Consider the following 21,631-nt stretch of genomic DNA (forward strand, 5'->3'; position numbering starts at 1 on the left):
TGGGAAATGCAGATTTGACCTGAGAACTTTTTGACTTGAGAACCGCCTTCCAATACGGATTAAGTTCTCAAGTCAAGACCCCACTGTACCAAGAAGGAATACATAAATAAAAATGGAGACCTGGCAACTTTGTCCAGCGCCAACTTTTCGAAGACAAAGGGCATTTGAGATTATGGCTTTCCTTCTACAATCAGAATGACAGAAGGTTGGTCATACACAACTTATAAGCCACATACCCTGTTTCCCCAAAAATAAGACCTAACCTGAAATTAAGCCCTAATATGATTATTCAGGATGCTCATAATATAAGTCCTACCCCCAAAATAACCCCCATTTAAATGAAACCCCGCCCTCCACTATCGTGCAGCAACCAGAAGAAGATGTCACGACTGTATTTGAATAAGCATAGATTGTTGCACATGAAAATAAAAATAAAACATCCCCTGAAAATAAGCCCTAATGTGTTTTTTGGAGCAAAAATTAATATAAGACCCTGTCTTATTTTTGGTGAAACATGGTAGCTGTGTGACACTTCTTTAAAATCATGTTTTAATAATAGTAATAATAATAATAATAACATTTATTGTGGCCACGTGACCCATACAAGTACACGAAGACAGTCAATAAAAAAAGAAGGAAGAAGGAAATACAGTAATCACGCATCAGCATGCAATGCATAACGTCTACGTATTGCATCCAGGAAGAAGTTAGCCACTTGGGCTATTATATGAGAGTTCTGGTCTGACAAACAATATGCGACCAACTGTTTCTCTGAACAACCTTGGAGTTGAGGCAGCAGTGGGTGAATCAGATCGCTCCTAACTTGTTTGTAAAATGTGCAATGTAAAATAATACATAACAAAAATTCACAGATCCTGCATGATGAGTAATTCACCCTGGAATAAGGCTGAGGGTAGGACATTAGAAGAGGTCGTCGTCCAGCAGGCCGAGGCCAAGAGGCAGTCCCGAAACTAGCCAAATCAGGGAGCTGGACCAGGGACTGATTGTATTGGTCTCCAGTGTGGAAGGGATGGTCGCTCTCGAATTGGCCTTCTCAGCCACACTAGATGCTGCTCCAAGACCTCTATCCAGAGCACGTTACCATTGTCTCTCAAGACTGAAGGAGGCCTAATCTAAGGACATTAAATCTGGCAGGCGTAAGTGCTTTGCAGGCTTGGGGCGAAAATTTTTAACCTCCCATATGATGGCAGGGCACCGCTTGCCAAAGGAGAGCAGGTTCTTTTTGCCAAGGAGAAAATTCTTGTTTCTCGATATCATAAAGTCTCTGTTACGTTTTGATAGATAATGAATAATCAAACAAAAACAAAGTCTCAAGATCCAAACACTCTTAGCATACGGATCTTTTGGAGAGTTATCCGTTCAAAAGACTTTTACCAGTGGGTGGTGATTAGACTAAGAGGGGGATCACCTCATCTCAAAATTTCAATGGGTCTGAGACCTTTGGCGTTGGTCATCATAAGCCATCATGGCTTTTTCCATTTTATTTTACCCTGTTTCAGCCAAGAAGGGTTGAGTTTCGTCTCTCATTGTAGGTTAGCGTGCCTTTTCACAAACCCACAGGCATGGAAGGACATGCAGAAAATATCTTCTTGATCACCACACATGCACACCCAGTCCTGAAGAAATTGTGTGAGTTGTTAATATTGTGTACAATATCTTGTGGGTGTCATTGTTATTATGTGCTGTCCAGTGATCTCCAACTTACAGCAACCTTCTTATTAACAGCTCTGTTTAACTCTTGTCATCTCAAACCTGTTGATTCCTTTATGGAGTCAAATCACCTCATATTGGGTCTTCTTTTCCTGCTGCTTTCAACTTTTCCCAGCATTTTCTAGTGAGTCCTTCTTCTCATGAGGTGCCTGAATTATAATAGTCTTAATTTCGTCATTTTTTGCTTCCAGATGGAGTTCAGGCTTGATTTGATCTAAGACCTACTTGTTTCCACTGTAGTATTTCAAATTATTCTTTTTTTCCCCTACTAGCTTTTGTTTTTCATTGTCTGGCTTTCACATCTGCCCATCTTAATTGGGAATACAAGAGTGTGGATGATCTTTGGTCCCAGTCTCCAGTGACACCTCCTTACAATTGTGGATCTTTTCTAATCCCTTCACTGCTGCCTTTCCGAATCTCAGAGTCATCTGATTTTTTAGCTGAAGTCTCCATTTGGATTGATGATTGAACCAAGGTATACAAAATCTTTAACAATTTCCATTTCTTCAGTGTCAACACTCAAGTCATATAGCTCTTCTATAGTCATTATTTTTTGCATGAGTTTAAATACACAGACTGTCAGTATTTTAAAAACATTCAAGCAGTCCCATCATATATGCAAACCTATTTCTTTGCTGTTTCTCTCTAGGTGATGCTCTGTCCCTTTTCAGCGGCCACAGAGACTCTATGCAGCCGGCTTTATGAGGCTGTACTTCCACCGCTGTAGATCCCCCTAAGCACAAAAAGCTATTCTGGGAACCAGAGTTGGGTTATGCCATCGATTTTTCTGTTAGGGCACTGGAAGCAACGCATTCGCCCGCTCCCTGCTAGAGAATCATATTCCCAGGATACCTCACATCTTCTGGCATGGCTGCATTGTGAGGCATTCCAGAAAGATCACTGTGTTAAGATCGCTGTGAAAGTTCACTGGAAGAGCCCTGCTTGGAACTGATGCACTATGAATAATGTAGCTCTCAGTAACAAGTCACCCCGTTCCCTTTTTAAAAAGATAATAAGTATGTAGCTAGGTTGAAATTTTAAAATAATAAAACACAAACCATCAGGGTATAGGGAAGAATAAGTAATGTTTCAATTTGCTTTTTCAAGGATATTTGTGAGCAGAAATTGTATGTTATTGTCCAGTCATTCCAAATATTTTTTAAAGTACAGTGGTGCCTCGCTTAATGGCGATAATCCGTTCCAGGAAAATCGCCGTTAAGCGAAAACATCGTAAAGCGAAAAAAACCCATTGAAATGCATTGAAACCCCTTCAATGCATTCCAATGGGGTCAAAACTCACCGTCCAGCGAAGATCCTCCATAGGGCAGCCGTTTTCACTGCCTGTCTTGCGAGGAATCCATCCCAGAAAACAGCAGGGAGCCATTTGGTTTACCCGGTGGCCATTTTGAAACCGCCGATCAGCTGTTTTAAAATTATCATTTTGCGAAGAATCGGTTCCCAAAGCAGGGAACTGATCATCGCAAAGCAAAAAAAAAAAACCATTTAGACCATCGTTTTGTGATCGCAGTTGCGATCGCAAAAAGATCGTCGTAATGCGGTTTCATCGTAATGCAGGGCAATCGTAAAGTGAGGCACGGCTGTATATCAATTAGAGATTGGCATGGACCAGAAAACCAGTGGTTTGTGATGGTTTGTGGCTACTCATTAATGATCACGAACCCCTCTGAAAAACGAACTGGTTCAGCTGCTGTGCTAGAGCCAAGAACATCTGCCTCTCAAGATGGTGGCTTCAAGAAAAGATGGGGAGATGACGGGGGCAGAGGGCGGGATGCTGGGTGGGCATCCCATTTTGCCAAAGCAAAATGAAGCACCAGGGGGAGGGGACAATGTTTGGTGCTTCATTTCAACAAAATGAGAACCACAGACCGATCCACAAAGTGATTTATGAACCAGACAGTTCATTGATTTTTCTGGTTCGTGGTTCAGTTCATGCCCATCTCTAATATCAATAATAAAAGGAACAGGTTTTTGGTAATTTTAATGCCAATGAATTACTCTTTGTGTTCCGTATTTATTTTTTTATTTATTTGTTCTGTTTCTGTGCCAGCTTTCTCCCAGTGTATGTGTGTAGAGGGAATCACTCTTCAGATTCTGCAACAAATTTCACCATGCACTACTTTTAAAACATCACTTTCACCGCTGTCGGCAAAGCTGGAAAGAACAGCAGAGCTTTAATGCATTATATGCCACTGCCCATTGGCACTGCCCGTTGGCACTGTCCATGTGTGTCCATGTACATGCAGAGGCACACTCAATGTCAAAAGCACAACTCCTTGCAATGTGCATTGAAGAAGCAGATCCCTGGATTTCTCAGGGCTTCCCTCCACAAACGCCTGTCATCCGTGTTGGCTGAGACACTGCCCGGTTTATCACGGGCAAAGAAAGGTGGTTTGGTGACGCCACAACTTCATTCTTCCATTTCGAGCAGTGTTGAACAATCAATGCAGGACCCTCACCCTTGCTCAGGAGCGATGGGCCCAGAAAGGCTGCCTTATACAGAGTCAGATCCTTTCTCCATTTAGACCAGTATTGCCAACTCAGGCTGGCAGTGAGCATTGCTCCCCAGGGTTTGAGCCAGGACTTTTTCCTAGCCCTTCTTGGAAATGCTAGAGGTAAAAACTTGGCACCTTCTGCATGCAAAACTTATGCTCTCCCACTGAGCTACATCTGCAATTCTTCCAAGGGCAAAAGACGAGGCTGGGAGAAAAACAAAACAAAAGGGCAATCAATATGCCTCTTACACAATCTGTTCCTAGAAGCTACTTGGGAAAAACATGGTAGAGAAGTTGGCTGTGGGTGGGGATGTCTCTTGGAGCTCCCTGAACAATAAAGGAAACATCTCTTGAAAAATGGAGGCAGAGGGACACCTAGTGGTTCGAGACTGGAGGCACCTATTTTTATTACAAAATATAAATCTCCTGGGAGGGTGATCGCTCTTGTACGCACTCCAAAGGCAAGTGATGCCTCTGTTATTGTTGTTTAGTTGTTAAGTCAGGTCTGACTCTTCGTGACCCCATGGACCAGAGCACGCCAGGCCCTCCTGTCTTCCACTGCCTCCTGGAGTTGGGTCAGATTCATGTTGGTCACTTCGGTGACACAGTCCAACCATTTCGTCCTCTGTCATCCCCTTCTCCTCCTGCCCTCACACTTTCCCAACATCAGGGTCTTTTCCAGGGAGTCTTCTCTTCTCATAAGATGGCCAAGTATTGGAGCCTCAGCTTCAGGATCTATCCTTCCAGTGAGCACTCAGGGTTGATTTCCTGCAGAATGGATAGGTTTGTTCTCCTTGCAGTCCAGGGGACTCTTAAGAGTCTCCTCCAGCACAATTCAAAAGCATCAGTTCTTTGGCGGTCAGCCTTCTTGATGGTCCAGCTGGTTGGACAGTGTCACCGAAGCTACCAACATGAATTTGACCAAACTCATGAAGAGTTGGACATGACTTAATGACTAAACAACAAAAACAACAACAAATGATAGGCACAGATGAAGTTGATGAGTTTACATTGGTTTTGAGAAGAACCGGCCTCTGATCCATGTTTTTCTGCCATGGTAGTGCCATGCAGCAGTGGGCTTGGTACAAAGGGAATCGTTGTTCTTCAAAGAGTAGGGAGACAGAGAGACCTCAGGTAAACTCCATGTGGGCATGAAGCTTTCCGTTCTTCTTCGTGGTCCCTGTGAATCGCACGCATGGGGCTTTTCTGCACATCCATGGAACCTTGGAATCCCGAAGCTTCCATGGAACGCAAGATGGGAGCAGCCTTCCCCCTCCCTCCGAGTAGAACACCGTGCCCAACGGTCACTCTCCTCACTTCTTTTCAGCCGTTGGTGACTGAAGTTGGTGTTTCCTAGCAGCTCCTACTTACCTCAGTCTTCAGATTCCCAACCTTCCCATTTTCCTGTGAATCCAACCCTTCTGATTTTCCTAAACCTTGGAGAGTCCCAAAGAAGAAAAAAGAGAAAAAGGAGAGTTATTTTTTTGTTCCCAGTTCCTTGAACATTTTTCTTCCAAATTCATGGCTTCCAAGGAGCCCCCATTCAAAAGATGCTTGGACTGTTCAGCTAAAATGGCCATCAGCGATGGCCATTCGCGCTGCTTGTATTGTCTGGGTGAAGCCCACCAGCCCTGGATCTGTCGTCATTGTCGAAAATTCACTAAGCTCGAATTGAAGGACCGGAAATGTGACCTTAGAATCTACCTGATGGAGGAAGCACTACAGCCTCCGGATTTGCCCCCCTCACTGCCAACCCCCAGATCACTGATTTTGGGGTGTAAAACAATCTCTAAAAAAGTAAGGATGGACAAGGCAGTTGCTGAACCGTTGAAGCAGTTAGAAGAGGACAGGAGTTCTAAAGAGTCAGAAGATCTGGCAGTTCAGTCAGACAGACCTTCAACTTTGATGCCTATCCCTCAACCAGCTAAGCAAAAACCACCAGCTTCTGGAAGACCACCCAAGCGACCTACATGCTCGGTATTCATCCGTCTGATCTATCTAAAGCCATATTGTCTGTGATCATGATGAGAATCTTTAAGCCTTCAGGCCACAGGTGGACCCCAAAGGCTGTTTTTGCAGCCCTTGGAGCACCCTTCCTCAGAAAAACATCCCTCCCCCCCAGGGAAAATAAGCTCCCAAAAGGAGAGGCTGAGGAAGGATTTTGACTTGTTGAGTTTTACTTTGCTTTTAAATTGAGGAGGCTGCTCGAGACCATTCTGGAGATGCAGAAATGGTGCGCAGACACACAGGCAGCCATCCACTGAAGCCTACTACTATCAGTCACAGGCAAAGTAAACACTTCCGTGGTCCTGGGATTCTGGGGATTCACCTGTGGAGCTTGCTTTATGGAAATTGGGTGCTTGGCCTGGCCTTGTAATCCCCAGGTTGCTCAATTGGTCTGCATTGGTCAACAGCAGTGTACGATACTGGAAGAGAACTTAATCACACACATTTCCAATTTAGGAGAACGCACAGTATAGATTTGTGCTTGCTTTTAATGCTGTGCAAGAAATCTGCATTGCTGTCACCAGTGGAAAACCCTAGCAACCTACCATAGTTCTCTCAGGGCACGTGCTGGCAGCCAGATCCTGTGCATGCTGCGTTCACTAACCTTTCTCAAGTTCTTAGTGCAGAAGAAAAATCTTTCTGCAAAATACTTGGGAAATCTAAACTGAATTAGGCAAAGTAAGCGGTATCAAACAGATTTTGCATAACCTTTACAAATCATGGAATGTAGGTTTCTGATTGCAGAACTGGGGTTAGTTTGGTGCCAATTTTTATTTCTTTTTTCCCTGTTGACTCATTATTATCTAGCATTGGAGTATCCACAGTGTAAGTGGCAATTGATTTTATGAGATAAGGGAAGATAGGTGCTCACTCCAAAGAATGAAATGGGCAGGTTGGAAGTTTATTATATTTTCCTTTCAACTGGCTTTTCTCCTACCCTAGAGCCAGGTGGAAAAGAGGGGGCCCCATGCAAAAAAGGAAAAGAAGTCTCCCAAAGGCAGGGATGAGCATGGGAATGGAGTCTCTCCCCCTCGGCAATCAGACAAGCAGTCTGTGGAAGACGTTCAGAGAAACTCAACTTAGGAAAGATTTTTTGTATACTAAGACTTTTGGCAAAGCAGCTGAAGTTTGGCTAGGAGGCATTCTTTTTGCTTCACTGGCTGCCTTCTAATTTAAACTCCAATTTTTAAAGTAGTGTCATTGTTTTTAATTTAATGCTTTTCATTGAGTGGCTTTGTCCTCCTTGAGATCTTTCCGAGGAAAGGAGGGATGAGAAATGATTGAAACGAAATCGATGGGTTGGATGTCCTTCTCTTCTCTCTAGGTGGATGGAGTGGATCAGAGCCCTGCGAGAAAGAAGCAGAAGACAAAGGAGGACGAGGAAGGCAAAGAAAAGGGGACTGCGAGTAAAAAGGAGAAGGAAGGAGAGAAAAAGAGAATGAAAACAAAGGGCAAAAGAGAGAAGGTACACAAGACACCTGTTGCACAGAACTGGACAGGGTCTGTCCCTTTCTTCCTGCTTACACCAGCAGAGGCCCTTTTGGCTGCCCTCACATGACTCACTTGCATATGGGTTAACAACTGGGCCTTTGCATGTGTTGGGGGTCTATCTATTGCCATTAGAACACCACAGGTGGGCCTTTTCTTCCTCCTTGCTGCATCTCCAAAACAGGACACCTTCAAGGATGCTGTTCACAGGTGGGTCAGCAAGCACAAAGCTTTTTGAGACCATTCCCGTTGCTCCTAATATCCCCCTTGTCTCCATCTTCTTTTCCCTCAGCAAGAACAGAGGAAAAAGGAGACTGCAGGGGATGAAGACCACTTGGAGCCTTCTGAGTCCACAGAGGAGTCTACAGTGTCTCAGGTCCCTCATGGCCCTCCTCCTGAGAAGCTCCACCCGTCTCCACCTCATCCTCCCCAGGGGCACAACGAACCAACGGGACAATCAATGCCACCCAACCATCCTCAGCCGTGAAGCTTGGTGAAGCAGAAGCCGCTGAGCAAGACCGGTCTGATTTTCCTTTGACGTGCGACAGTGAAGCCCTGCCCTTCTCGATTTGTGTTTGCTCTCTTGCCATTTGTGCTCCCATCCTGTCTTTTTCTAAACCATTTCTTTTTCTTCTCACTGGACTCTTGTTTGGGTCTAATGGTTGCTGATTTCTATAGTTGATCCTAGCCCTTGAAATCCCTTATTGGCACTAAGTAGCATACTTATAACCACATCTGAATGACTTGCCACAGCATAGTCTTTATTCTAAACTTTATATATTTTATATACTTTATAGTTATAGTTGATATGTACCAAACACTAAAATATAATTGGGGGTGGGTTGGGGGTGGGTGGAGAGGGAAGCAACTTTCTGTTCTTTCAATCTTTGGAATAAAATGAAATTAAATCAACAATGGAGGAGGCCTCTTTTGACCCTCGGCCATTCTACCCGTGCCCTCCAGAGCCCTGAGGTCCCCCCCACAACTCTCTTGATCCCCAATTCTAGAAAGGAACACCACTCTTAGCAACTGAGTGATTACAATGCCTCAAGGGAAGAAAAAGGCCTTCCTGGGAAGGGCAGAACTGGTAGGAGGGTCCCCCCAGGGCTGAAAAAGTGCTCCCCATAAGAGACACCCACCTCACCTCCTTTGACAGCCCTGCCTAGAGAAGTTTGACTCTGATCTTCAGCAGGATGATGGTAGAGCAGCTTAGCAGGCAATGAGTTCCACCTGCTCTTAAGATACCTGTACTATCATCAATCTATACCCAAGATTTTGGTCTGCTTTTGGTATTTTTTTCCCATTTTGAAGTTCATGCCTGTCTGGACTGCCAACAACAAACGAGGGGTCAAGGTACTTTATTTCCAAATGGAGTCAAATTGGTTTGATGGTAGGTAAGGTTGGCTTCATAGCAGACACACTTCTCAGATTTGTTTTTATTATTATTATTATTATTATGAATGTGAGAGCGCACATTACTGAGTTATTCTCTGCAACTTACTTTTGCAAGGTTGGCCCAAGAGGTTTTATTGGCCGAAGGAAAAGATGAAAGGGTGCCTCCGCACGCAGACACGCCTCCCACTTACAGCAGCTGGCCAGACTGGTAGTTGAATTATTACCTCAGCTTGACTGAACCGTATCCTCTCCAACATCCTCCACCACACCCGAGAGGAAACACTAGCTTAGATGTTCAGAACAGGCCACTTTGGACACTCGGCCGTGTCTGCCAACAGGAGGAGAAGACAAGGGACTGTTGCCCCACTGCCCTTCTTCTGCCTAGAAAACCCTGAAGAGTCACTGTTAGCCATAGTTGACTTGACAACACACAGTCATTGTTGCTGTTGTTGCCAACATCCAAACATTTCTTCATATTCAGAATGAAAAGAACTTGAAAAGTCTTTTTTTAATAAGGACACATGGGGAAGAAACTGAACTGTCAAATTTATCCATACACGTTTTAGGACTCTTGAGTGCTTCATTCTTAAAAATCTTGCGTAGGATCCTCATATTACTCAGCCATGTTGCATTTGAATAAAAGCTGCCACTTTTTTGTGAGTGGCTCCTCATCTTTAATATGCACATGGGAGGCAAGCAGTGGAAGATTTATGATTTATGATTTCTTGGGAATGGTGATGTGGCTTAGTCCACTGGTTCTTAACCTTTGTTACTCGGATGCTTTTGAACTGCAACTCCCAGAAACCCCAGTCAGGACAGCTGGTGGTGAAGGCTTCTGGGAGGTGCAGACCGAAACTCCTGAGTAACCCAAGGTTAAGAACCAGTGGCTTGGTCCAAATTTTATGGGCGCTGTCCAAGGTCCTGAACCCTTTTTCCCCAAAACAGATTCAACACTATGGAAAACCCCTTTCAAATTTAGCCTAAAGCTGGAGTGGATTGACTATCTCCTCCCCACCGAAATGGAGTCATCATGGGAATGAACCACTGTCAGTCCACCAGGTTTTCCATGGTTCTGAGCCCTGCCTCCTCCAGCAGGCACCCCCACAGAGACGGTGCTCTGTGGAGGTGGGGCAGGGAAAGTCGGGTAATACCTCGGAGTGGATGCCTGCCAGAGGGGGTGGGGCTTGGAACTGCAGAATACCTGTTGGATCTGCAGGTGAATTAGCACAAACTGACAGGTCATGACCATCTGTAGTCATCAGCCTTCACTTCAGGCAAGCACCACATGCAGGAAATGCTCTGCCTACTTTGCTCCCCCCCCCCCCAGCAGGTGGGTGAACCATGTTACATTTCAGTTTGGGTACGGATCAACTTTTGCAGGCAACATATTCAAGATGAAAATGACCCTTGAGGGTTACGAAACCGGAAGACAGAAGAAAGCAAAAGTGGTGGATTTCGTCGTTCCCTAATTTGTAGCCATTCCGTCATTGCCAAAAGTTCTTAATAAAGGAGAAACTGTTATAAGTCAACAATGCTGGGTTTAGGGGCACCAAACCCACGTGCAGTTTCAAAATTTGTGTTTAAAAAAGGCTTTATCAGACGGGGGAAATGGAGGCATGATCTCTCCTCCTACCTTCTACCCCACTGGAGCAGTGTGCTATTGTGATCTTCCCTGGCCCTCCCCACCATGCCCCTCCCTGGCCATCAAAGGGAGCCACCATGCCAGGAGGGGGGGGGCTGGGGTCTCTGCATCGTCAGCAACAGGTCCAAGGACCATCTTTTTCTGGCCACTTCCTGGAGACAAATAGCAGCACCATATTGATTGTTTATATTTCGAATTGGAACATTCATTTATTGATTGAAATAAAAATCCATCTATAACCAACACAGTGCTGCTTGGACCCACGCAATTCAAAGGAGAAGTTTATTGCTTTTTTATTCCATTTATGTGACATGTTTGCCTAGAACCTAAGATGGCCCTTGGTCTGTATTTTTGCCCTGTCTTCTTCAGGCTAAACTTTCTCTTTTCTTCCAACCTTCTTCAGAGTAAGGCTGCTCCCAAGCAACTGTATTTTATAGCGTAATTTCACTACTTTCTTTACCAGATTTTACAGGAGGCCCAGGCTTTCTTATCTTCCACCTGCACCCCTCCCTTAACTGACCATGTCTTCTCTCTTATAGTTCAAAAGGAGGAGGAAACACATTTTCTACCTTTGTCCAGAGCTCACAAAAATTACTTTCTGAACCCAAACTCCCACATTCCCTATACAGCATGCTAAATCCCAGGGGATTATGTAAATTGTAGTCTTTTTTTTAAGGAACAGGCTTTGATTTCAGCCACAGTTGTTGAAATTCCTATAGAGGTCTTGCTACCTATTCAAAAACACACCCTGATGCCTTGAACCTGGGGGGGAAAAAAGAACACAACTGAGACAGGATGCTTCTGTGTTCATATGGAATGGTTCTTTTTATTATTATTATTACAGTTTAATCTCACAGTTGGCAGCATTATATGAGCGTAAAGCACTAGACAGGACTGGAAAAGGCCTCTGGAGAAAGCATGCAAACACTGCTGTAAGCAAAAAACAATCCGACAATCATCCGTGGTGGCTTCGCAGTTCCAAACTCGCCCTTCCTTCATTTGGTCAGGGTGGGGTGGGTGGGGGGTGGGGCGAGTCTGCCAAGTCGTAGCACGTGCGTGTGTGAGCGTGTTGCATTTGGTTCCGGTTTGTTTGTTTTTCTTCCCGAATGCTTGTTTTTTTTTAAACTTTTTTTTTTAAATCATTACATTAAAAAATAAGATCTGTAACTTTAGTAAAATCCAGCAAAATAGCTGATTTTTCTGGTGCAGTCTTGAAATAATAATAATTAAAAAAAAAACCCAACTGAAAAAATTAAAACTTAACAAAACTTGTATTATTATTTTTTTTTTTTTAAAAAGTAGGAGACAAGTTGCTGCCTGGGACAGTGTGGGATTTCCAGCAGTTGCAGAATTACTGGGAGGGCAGGGAAATTCACTACATTGCCCTCCCCTCCACCAACAGCCCCCCCCCCGTGAAATATCTTCCCTGCTCATCTGTCCTCTTTGTCCTGTTTCAGCAGGATGGGCACCCTTCTCATCCTTCCCAAGAACCGAAGGCGCCCAGGTCTGGTTCCTGGGAAATGTTAAAAGGTAGAAGGGAAATGGGAAGACGAGGGAGGGTGATGCATGGCGGGAAATTCATAGGGGAAGGTGTAGAAACATGCTACTAAAATGCCGTTGCACCTTTCCCTGGTGAATTTCGGTTCTTACTACAAAGAGGGAAGGAAGAGGGAGAGAGAGAGAGATGGCCATTCCACTGTTTCGCCTTGCTTGTACATCCTTCTGTTAAAGAAAAGACAGATGAGGGTGCCCACCGAAAGAGGAACCAATCTCCCCACCCACCAGCCGGGGTGCGTGGGGGATATGCATCAAGTCCAATATGTTTTCTCTGAGTATAGTCCCTTGAGTGGAGCAATTCTGATTCCTGGGGGGGGGGGGAATGAAAAAAATGAAAAAAACAAAACAAAAGAGACCCACATTGCTTCAGTCGGTCCCTTACCCAGCCTTCCCCCTGACACATGTGCACGGGAGGTGGATCACAGGAAGTGATGGAGAAGGCGTGTCCAAAGGAAGCCCCGCCCTCTGGTCCGACCTCACAGGTAAAGCTCGCTGGCTTTGATATGCTCTAGCTGTTCCCGTAATTGGTGGAAAGAGGGCCGGTGAGAAGGATCTAAGTTCCAGCACTTTTTCATCACATCGTAGACAACCTGGGGGCAGCCATCGGGGGCGTCCATCTTGTACCCCTTCTCCACGCGAGAAGCCACCTCCTTCAGAGGCTGCAGCAGGGAGGAAAGAGAGAAAAAAAAACCTTCAGAAGAAAGGCAAAATCCCAAGAAACAAAACAATACGAGAAAAAGGACAAAAACAGGCAGCACCTTAAAGACTACCCATTATATTTTAATGTAAGCTTATTATTATAATAATAATAATAATAATAAGAATAAGAATAAGAATAAGAATAAGAATAATAATAATAATAATAATAATAATAATAATAATAATAATAATAATAAGAAGAAGAAGAAGAAGAAGAAGAAGAAGAAGAAGAACTATTATTATTATTATTATTATTATTATTATTATTATTATTATTATTATTATTATTATTATTATTATTATTATTATTATTGACATTGTAAGTATATACATCGTATACGCACACAACGAAATTCACACAGGCACCCAGAGACCAGACCCACATGCACACACATGAGAATTCCCCAAAACACTCCAGACCCGCTAAAAATCCCCCACTAAGAATACAAACATCTACACCGCAGGCCAAGCAACACAGTCCAACTAACTATTCACTACTGGTGGTCTTTAAGCTCATTATTAGGTGCAATTATCGCTCTGGGATAAAAACTGTTCAGAAAACGTGTGGTCTGAGTCTTAAAGATTCAGTATCTTCTGCCAGACGGCAACAGTTCAAAAAAGTTATAAGCAGGATGGGAAGAGTCTCTAAGGATGTTGTGTGACTTCCTCAGACAGCGGGATGTGAAGATGTCATCCAGGGTTGGTAGCTGGAGCCCGATGATATTCTGGGCAATTTTAATGGTTCTCTGTAGAGCTTTTTTGTCCGCTACGGAGCTACTCCCAAACCATGCCAGAATGCCATAGGTTAGGACACTCTCAATGGTGCTACGATAGTAGGACAGAAGTAAATGCTGTGATAAATTTAACTTCCCGAGCATTCTCAGGAAATACAGCCTCTTCTGTGCCTTCTTCATTAGCATGTTGGCATTTATAGTCCATGAGAGGTCCTCTGAGATGTAAGTGCCCAGAAATTTAAAACTACCAACTCTCTCCAATAACATTTAGAACGTGAAACTGATATTTCATCTACATTTCATTCCATTTCATTCTGTCTCTTAATGTTTGACAAAGTGGACGTGTCCATGAAAGCTCACCTTAAAATATAATGGTACGTCTCTAAAGCGCCGCCTGTTTTTGTCCTTTTTCTTTGATTGGTTTATCTTGTTTTGTTTCTTTGGATTTTTGCCTGATATGCTTGCATAGACTTAGGCTAAAACTTCAAGACAAAACTGGGATTCAACGTACGGCTGAATTTTAGACAAAAATTGGGATCCCCCCCCCCGGGAAGGAACCTGTGATACCACCACCTGCGACAAGGTACTTTCCAAGACCATGTGAATATAACAACATAAACAGTTAAAAACCACTGCAAAGACTTGGAACAACATTACTTTCCTGATGTAATGAGCAATGCTTTCTAGTTCCTTTCTGCAAGTTATGAATAAAGGGCACTTTAGAGGTAATTTGACAGAAATAGTTTTGAAGTTTTAGGCTATTCTCTTATGAATCCAAGGATTACCCCTGCCAAAAAAAAAAAAAACCCTAATAAAAGTAATGTGGAAAGGCTATCTCTGAGCAGTGCAACGATTAAGAGCAAATATTACTTTACAAACATTTTAACAGGAGATGAGAATAACATACTTAAAAATAACAACTTCTCAACCTCTGGTTTAGAGGCAGGGGACACACAAAAATGTTCCTTGAAAAGGGCTTGTTAAAACGAGGTAGGGAAAGGTTTTGGTCTCATTCCAATGCCTACATTGTGTTTTATGCTGTCAAGTGAGAACCAACGTATAGCAACCCTAAGAGGGCTTTCAAGGTAAGTAAAACACTCCAGGAGCGGTTTTGCTGGTTCCAACACCCCCCACAAGTGAATTTCCATGCCCAAGTGGGAGGTTTCCGTGGTCCCTCCCAGCTGCCCTGTGCAAACAGCCGCCGGCGCTGCGCAGCCTCCACTTACAATTCTTGGATAAGGCACTCGTCCAAAGGAGTAAATTTCCCAGAGAAGAACCCCGAAGCTCCACACGTCTGATTTGGTGGAAAATTTCTGCCAAGACGAAAACTTCAGTCAACAGATTCGTAAACAAAGAGCCGCGTCATTGAGAGAAACAGTGGCCAGCGATGGTACCAAGTTTACCCCAAGGTGGTGAAAATGAGGCCTCCAGTCCTTTCCCCCCCGCCCCAGGGCTTTTAGCACTAGGGACGGCCCATGGCCAAATTCTCCACGCATCGGGCTTCATATTCATTCAGCACCAGATTTCAGTTTATGCCTCCAGCAGCAGCCCCTGCATTCGCTCTTTCCAATTTGCCTGCAAAGCCCCTCTGCATTTAGCGAGGAGTGGTACAGGACTTATACGTGGTATGAATTGTCAAGATGCCGAACCTTCTACGATTTTCAGAATTGAGAATATATTTGCCTGTCTCAAAGCAAAGCGTGCTGCTTATATACTGCCCCATAGTGTTTAAAGCACTCTCTGGGTTATTAAAATTTTAATGGTGCAGGCTGCACATTACTCCTCCCCACCCACAGTGAGGATACTGGGTACTCAATTTACTGACCTAAGAAGGATGGAAGGTGGAGTGAACCTCAAGCCGGCCACCTGGAACTGAACTCAGGTTGTAAGCACAGTTTTGACTGCAGGACTGCAGTTTAGCCACTGCATCACAAGGTTCCTTGTTTCAAACTGCTATCAATTGTATTATATATTGAGCTCTGCCTTCTCTCTAAGAAAGTAGGGGAAAGTTGTAACCCTTTACACATGGGTGGTGTGTAAGGAAGTTCCAGAGGTTTCGGGAACAACTCCCTTTCCCCAGAGTCCTGGGGGATGCACTGACCTCCCCACTCCCAAAATGACAGGGATGGGGGAGGGGGAAACCTAACGAAAGCAAAGCACAAGAGCTGTAAGTCCACTTTTAGTTTTGTACAAACACTTTAAAAATACACTTTAAATAAAAACAGCAGTGTCTGTGTGCATGGTTCTCACAACTAGACTAGGGAGACAGGTGTGATGATGGAGAAGGGTAGGAATATTAAGAAATTTGTCTCTTAGGTTGTTCTTGTCCAACAAGAACTGCATTGGACAAGCTTACTGATAGCTCTGCCTCCTTGCCTCCAAGACTCAGGTGTGACTGCTAACTTTGGAATGAGACAGACATTTGCAGTCTTAAAACCATCATTTTAAATGCAAGGAGCTTCATAGCGTAGTGGTTAAACTGCAATACTGCAGCCAAAACTCTGCTCATGACTTGGATTGAATCCCAGGCAGCCGGCTCAAGGTTCACTCAGCCTTCCACCCTTCCAAGTTGGCTGGGGTGTGTGTGCATGCAGGTAATGTGTAGCCTGAATAATTAAACTGTAAACCCCCCCAGAGAGTGTTTTAAGTGCTAGGGGTGGTATATAAGCAGTGCACTTCGCTTTTTAAAAAAAATACCTTTATATTTCTTAATTTGTTTTCATTTGATGGTTTTAGTTATTCCTTGTTTAATAATGTTCAAAGTGTTGTCTCTATCTTGTTTTAACTTTTTAGACATTTTTAAAAATGATTTGCGAGCTTCCTTGAGTCCTGGAAGAAAGGTGAGATAGCAATGCAATAAATAGAGTGGAACAGAATAGGAGCTTTTTGATGAAAAATTGGAGGATCAACTAGTGCCAACCCTAAGTGGATGGAATTCTGAGAGATGTGAGCCCTATTTAGATGCTTAAAGCGTCAGGGCCATCAGGGGAAGAAGGCAGCCCTACCTCCCAACCAAGCCAACCTCTGTTGCTGCTTTGAGCACATGGAAAAATGCTGGCTGGAAAATGGGAGCGTTTTGTATCCATGTGGCTTGCCTTCATTCTGGCTCCCAGGGAGAATCTACACGCATACAGCAGTCTCCCCCTCTTTGAATGGTCCCTTTTGAATCTCAAAAGCAATGACAAAAGGGGAGGGGATCTCCTCACTGGACTGAGGGGTGTGGGTGGGCACTTGCTTGAAGAACATCTGAAGAGGGCCACATGAAACCAGGCTGAAACCTGGAGGAAAAACAAGAGGAAAAAAGCAAAACAGAAAGAACAGAAGCTGGAAATCTCAGAGAGAAATCTCAGAAAGACAGGATTTCTCCCTATAGTTTTCAAAGAAAGCTAATAAAACAGAACTTGTGGAAGTTCCTTTTGTTTTTTGTTTTTAATTAGAGTTCTTGGAACTCTAGCAAAGCTACTCCAGTAAAGTCCACGAGCAGAAGCTCTATGTCTCAATACAACGTACACAGTGGAGATGAAGGGAGTGCGTCTCGTTCGTTTTTGGACTCTCCGTTGGGAAAGTCTGAGTCCGTTGATTCCTACCTAGGATGGAAAGGGAAACAACTCACTTTCTCATTTTATTCCCCTTCTGTTTCCTGACTCCTAACAGAGGATAGCAGAGAAGTAAAACAGAGACAGACTCTAGGGAGCGAACAACCAGGGTGAACTAACAGGGAGAGCTAACGGGAGTTTGGCAGGCGAGTGTGGTGGGGAAGACCGAGGGGAAGGCCCCTAACAAAGTTCTTGGTTTCCGAATAAAGTGGAATTCCCTTCACCTTTCAAGGCAGGCAAGACAAAGGGCACTGACAGACAAAAAGAAGTGAGTCAAAAAGGTGATAGGGATTATGGAGGGAACAGATACCTCTGCAATGGTGATCGGCAAAGTTTGCCTGTGTACCTGACAACAACATGATGTACACCCACAGCAAATGAAAACTGGCAGCCCTATGAGAAGAACCAGTGAAAGAATATGAGCCGTGAGGGACCACTCTTAGGGCTATAAGAGAAAATGATGGGTACATCGGCAGAACTTTTGAGTAGCAGCAATAGCAGCCAAGGGAGGCCCTGGACGTAGAAGAACAGCCAGAAAAAGCAGAGGAGGAGAGAACCGACAGAGGGGAGGAAGCGCCATGGAAAAGGGCTGGAGTTGGGAGCAAACGTTGAGTAAAATGCTGTTCATGACTTGGAATTGCAAAATTCCATGCAGATTCTGGAACAGGAGTCAGGCAAATGACTGGAATACAGGGACTGAAAGATATAAATTGTTCAAACAGAAAGGAAACAATAGAAAGGGAGGTGGAGTAGAAGTATAGATGTCCAAAACAACAGGTCCCTGAATTGAAATACAGGAGGACAAGTTTGGCGGTCCCCCTGAGAGCCACTGGATTAATATAATCGGGGGGAAAAACAAAAATAGGAACATCGCCGTTGGAGTCTACTACCCACCACCCTATCAAGAAGAAGATGCAGAGGAAGCTTTGGAAAGACAAATTGCAAGAGTTTCAAAGAAACACAATGCAGCAGCAGCAATGGGAGACTTCAATGATCTTGATATCTGTCGGGAGAGAAATACTGTTCAACGTGGCCCTTTCAAGAAATTCCTGGCTTGTATGGCTGATCGTTTTCCCGTATAAAAAGTGGAGGAAGAAAAACCAGAAGAGTTTGTACTTGATTCTAACATCTAATAGAGACGACTTGGTGGAAGGCATGATCGCAAGAGGAACCCGGGGGGGAAATGACCATGTTCTACTGGGGTTCTTGATTTCAAAGGAAGCAGAAACAGAGTGTCACCGGGCAACATGGCAAGAAGGAAAACCATTCACTTGTGGAAGGCCCAGTGGCAGGTCGGATTGGGTCCATACCAGGTCATGAACATGTCCATGACGGCTTAAATATTCCTCAAGCAACGCAAGAGGGTCTCCCTCCCTCACCTTTTCTCTAAGTGCTTCTGGTGCCGTCCATTTCACTGGCAGCTTGCCCGTGTCCTGGGTGGACGAAGCTTCTTTCGTCAGCCCAAAATCGCTGACTTTGGCAACGTTGTCTTCTGAGACCAGTACATTCCGCGCTGCCAAGTCCCGATGAACAAAATTGTTGGCTTCCAGGTACGCCATAGCTTCGCAGACATCTCTGTGGGGAGAGAAGGGGCAAAGGAGATGATACTCAGGGGAAAAAATGGGTCGCTCCACCCCCTTATTTACTGGTTTATTTTCATGTCTATCCCACTCCATTAGTTTACCACTCTCTGGGCAGTTCACAAGGTACAGTAAAATCATAAACACATTATACAGTCAGAACTCCCTTATCTATGGAATCAGTATCAGCTGATTCACTTATCCACAGTCCAAAAATATTAAAAGAAAAAAAATCTGTATGTCTAGTGATGAATTCCCCAGAACTGGACACTAGAAGTAGCCAGAGAACATACTATGTATAGCATTTGCTATTCTCATAGCTTTTGCTATAATTTGTATTTTTCCAGCATCTACGGGGGGCCCTGGAACTGTAGATACAGGGATCTTACTGTATAATAAATAGACAAATAAATTAAATACGGTAAACCCTGTTGCTAGCTAAAAGCAACTTCGAATAGAAATACACAAATTAAAACCTGTTTGAACATCTCTAGACAATATTTACAATTGCTAGAAGACCACTTTTTATAATGTGGTCTTAATTAACTTCCTAAAATCAGATGAAGCTTGTTCCAGAAGGAAGAGGCCATGACAGAGAATCCTCAGTTCCTTGTCTTGGTGGGTTTTTGGTGTGGTTTTTTTTTTTTTTGCCTCCTTAGGAATTACAATTTTTAACACCAAAAACTGCAAGGAATGTGTGGGACAGTAACTATTTGGGGGGGGGGGGTTGGAGAGAGACCATAAAGTCCTAAATTGTTAAGGATTCTGACCAGGACCTTAAACTGAGCACAGAAAATAACAAGAGAACAAATGAAGATGTGCCAAGACTGGACATTCATCTTCATATCTCCTGGTCCTTGTAATCAGTCCGGCTGCCACAGTTTGGCCCTGCTGAAGTTTCTGTACTGACTTCAAGGGCAGACCTACATACAGAGCATTACAGTAGTCTATTTTGGAGACGACCAACACATGGACTACTGTTAGGGATTTCTTATCCAGGTTAGGGGTGCAGCTGGGCAATCAACCTGAGGGGAGTTTCACTGGAAATTAGGTTTATCTCTTGGGCTTCTCTGTCTGGATGAGCTATCCCAGCAGGCCAATCTGCAAGCCACACCCTGTGTCCCGCTCCATCTTATGAGCCCAGGAATATTTCCCCCAAAATCTAACAGCAAAACATTTACCCAGCCAATTTTACACAGACACATTCAACTGGCCCGGATGTCACTCTGAAGAGATGGTATAGCACTGCTGGCTGATGTGTGTGGCCTAGGCGCAGAATCAGGTGATTATATGCTCAATCAGACTGGGGGAAACTATTTTTCTGGACTACAACTCCCAGAACCATGGGAGATTCTGGGAGTGGTAGTCCAAAGCCATTACTTCCCCAATATTTGTGTAGTAACCATATACAGAACTGCACAGAAACTATGATGAAGCAGCCAAGCCTCCATACTTACAAGGAAAACTTCAGCAGGCAGTCTGCCCCCAGGACAGACCTCCCTCGGGAGCGAAGGTAATCTACTAAACTTCCCTGAAAACAAAGAGAGAAAAGGAAAGGAACTATTAATATTGTAACTAGTTGTAGCGCGAGGGGAGGGGGAGAGAATTCACAATCAAAGTCCACCACTGGGAAATTTGCAACCCATGATAAGGCAGTCGAAGGGCAGCATGTTATTTATATACTAATTTTGAGTATTTATATACTGCTGAATTTGTGCTATGCATGATTCTGTGCAATTTACAGTAAAGGAAAATTAACTGGCCATCTCATGAGAAGAGAAGACTCCCTGGAAAAGACCCTGATGTTGGGAAAGTGTGAAGGGAAGATGAGAAGGGGACGACAGAGGGCGAGATGGCTGGACAGGGTCATTGAAGCGAGCAACATGAATTTGACCCAACTCCAGGAGGCAGTGGAAGACAGGAGGGCCTGGCGTGCTCTGGTCCATGGGGTCACGAAGAGTCGGACACGACTTAACGACTAAACAACAACAACCCATAAGCCAGTGACTCCCAAACTTTTTCTACTCGTGGCTTCTATGACCCATCTGGGAGACTCACCAGGGCAAAAAAAGGGTGCCACTGCCTCTGCTCCTCCTGCAAAGGCGGGTGTCCAGGGGTGGGGTGTGGCTCACCCCAGAGGGTGCCAGGAGGGCATTGGGCATGATCCCAGCTGGCATGCAGGGAGACACAACGGCCAAGGAGAAGGAGAGAGAGGCAGCAGTGAAGGATGAGAGGATTCTGCGTTGCCCTTGGCTGGGTGTGACGGTACCCCACGGCGCCCAGTTTGGGAACCACGGCCATAAACCCTCAACCGACATGATCAAGTGAATACAAATGAAGCTAAGAACAAACCTAAGTGTAATCTAAGGGAGGGCAGGACCAGGTGACTCATATACAGTGGTGCCCTGCATAGAGACGTTAATCCGTTCCAGGATTAACGTCGCTATCCGGATTCGTCGCTATGCGGGGGGGGGGGGACCCATAGGAACGCATTAAACTCCATTTAATGCTTTCCTATTGGGGGAAAACTCACCGGTAAGCAAAAATTCCCCCATCCGGCTGCCATTTTCGCTGCCCGGTAAGCGAGGGCAGGCTGCGAAAACCGAGCGGACGGCCATTTTATTCTTCCGGCGGCCATTTTGGAACTGCCGATCAGCTGTTTTTAGAACATCGCAATGCGATTTTCACC

General features: G+C 44.4%; 2 protein-coding genes across 5 annotated transcripts in view; one reads left to right on the plus strand and one right to left on the minus strand.

Moving 5' to 3' along the window:
* Positions 1-5,291: 5,291 nt before the first annotated feature.
* On the plus strand, positions 5,292-8,654 carry LOC144584625 (uncharacterized). Its single transcript, XM_078381073.1, has 3 exons — positions 5,292-5,378; positions 7,576-7,716; positions 8,032-8,654. The coding sequence occupies exons 1-3, from the start codon at positions 5,310-5,312 to the stop codon at positions 8,224-8,226; spliced, it is 405 nt and encodes a 134-aa protein (XP_078237199.1). The 5' UTR covers positions 5,292-5,309; the 3' UTR covers positions 8,227-8,654.
* A 2,921-nt stretch (positions 8,655-11,575) lies between these two features.
* The window catches only part of CSK (C-terminal Src kinase), a 103,719-nt gene continuing 93,663 nt past the window's right edge, over positions 11,576-21,631 (minus strand). For all 4 annotated transcript variants that reach the window (XM_072982272.2, XM_072982273.2, XM_072982271.2 and 1 more), the window contains exons 10-13: positions 20,400-20,473; positions 18,742-18,937; positions 14,993-15,079; positions 11,576-12,992 (exon numbers count right to left, since the gene is read on the minus strand). In XM_072982272.2, coding sequence (XP_072838373.2) covers positions 12,810-12,992; positions 14,993-15,079; positions 18,742-18,937; positions 20,400-20,473 — 540 coding nt within the window. In that variant the 3' untranslated portion in view covers positions 11,576-12,809. The remainder of the gene's footprint in view (positions 12,993-14,992; positions 15,080-18,741; positions 18,938-20,399; positions 20,474-21,631) is intronic.

The sequence above is a fragment of the Pogona vitticeps genome, chromosome 12 (assembly GCF_051106095.1).
Source record: "Pogona vitticeps strain Pit_001003342236 chromosome 12, PviZW2.1, whole genome shotgun sequence".
In the NCBI taxonomy this organism is placed as follows: Eukaryota; Metazoa; Chordata; class Lepidosauria; order Squamata; family Agamidae; genus Pogona; species Pogona vitticeps.

What these genes read in the sequence shown, in the direction of transcription:
- LOC144584625 (XM_078381073.1), top strand. Translation starts at nt 5,310, where the DNA reads ATGCAGCAGTGGGCTTGGTACAAAGGGAATCGTTGTTCTTCAAAGAGT. An exon ending in GGGAGACAGAGAGACCTCAG is followed by an intron (nt 5,379 to 7,575) that starts GTAAACTCCATG and finishes TCTTCTCTCTAG; the next exon opens with GTGGATGGAGTGGATCAGAG. An exon ending in CAAAGGGCAAAAGAGAGAAG is followed by an intron (nt 7,717 to 8,031) that starts GTACACAAGACA and finishes CTTTTCCCTCAG; the next exon opens with CAAGAACAGAGGAAAAAGGA.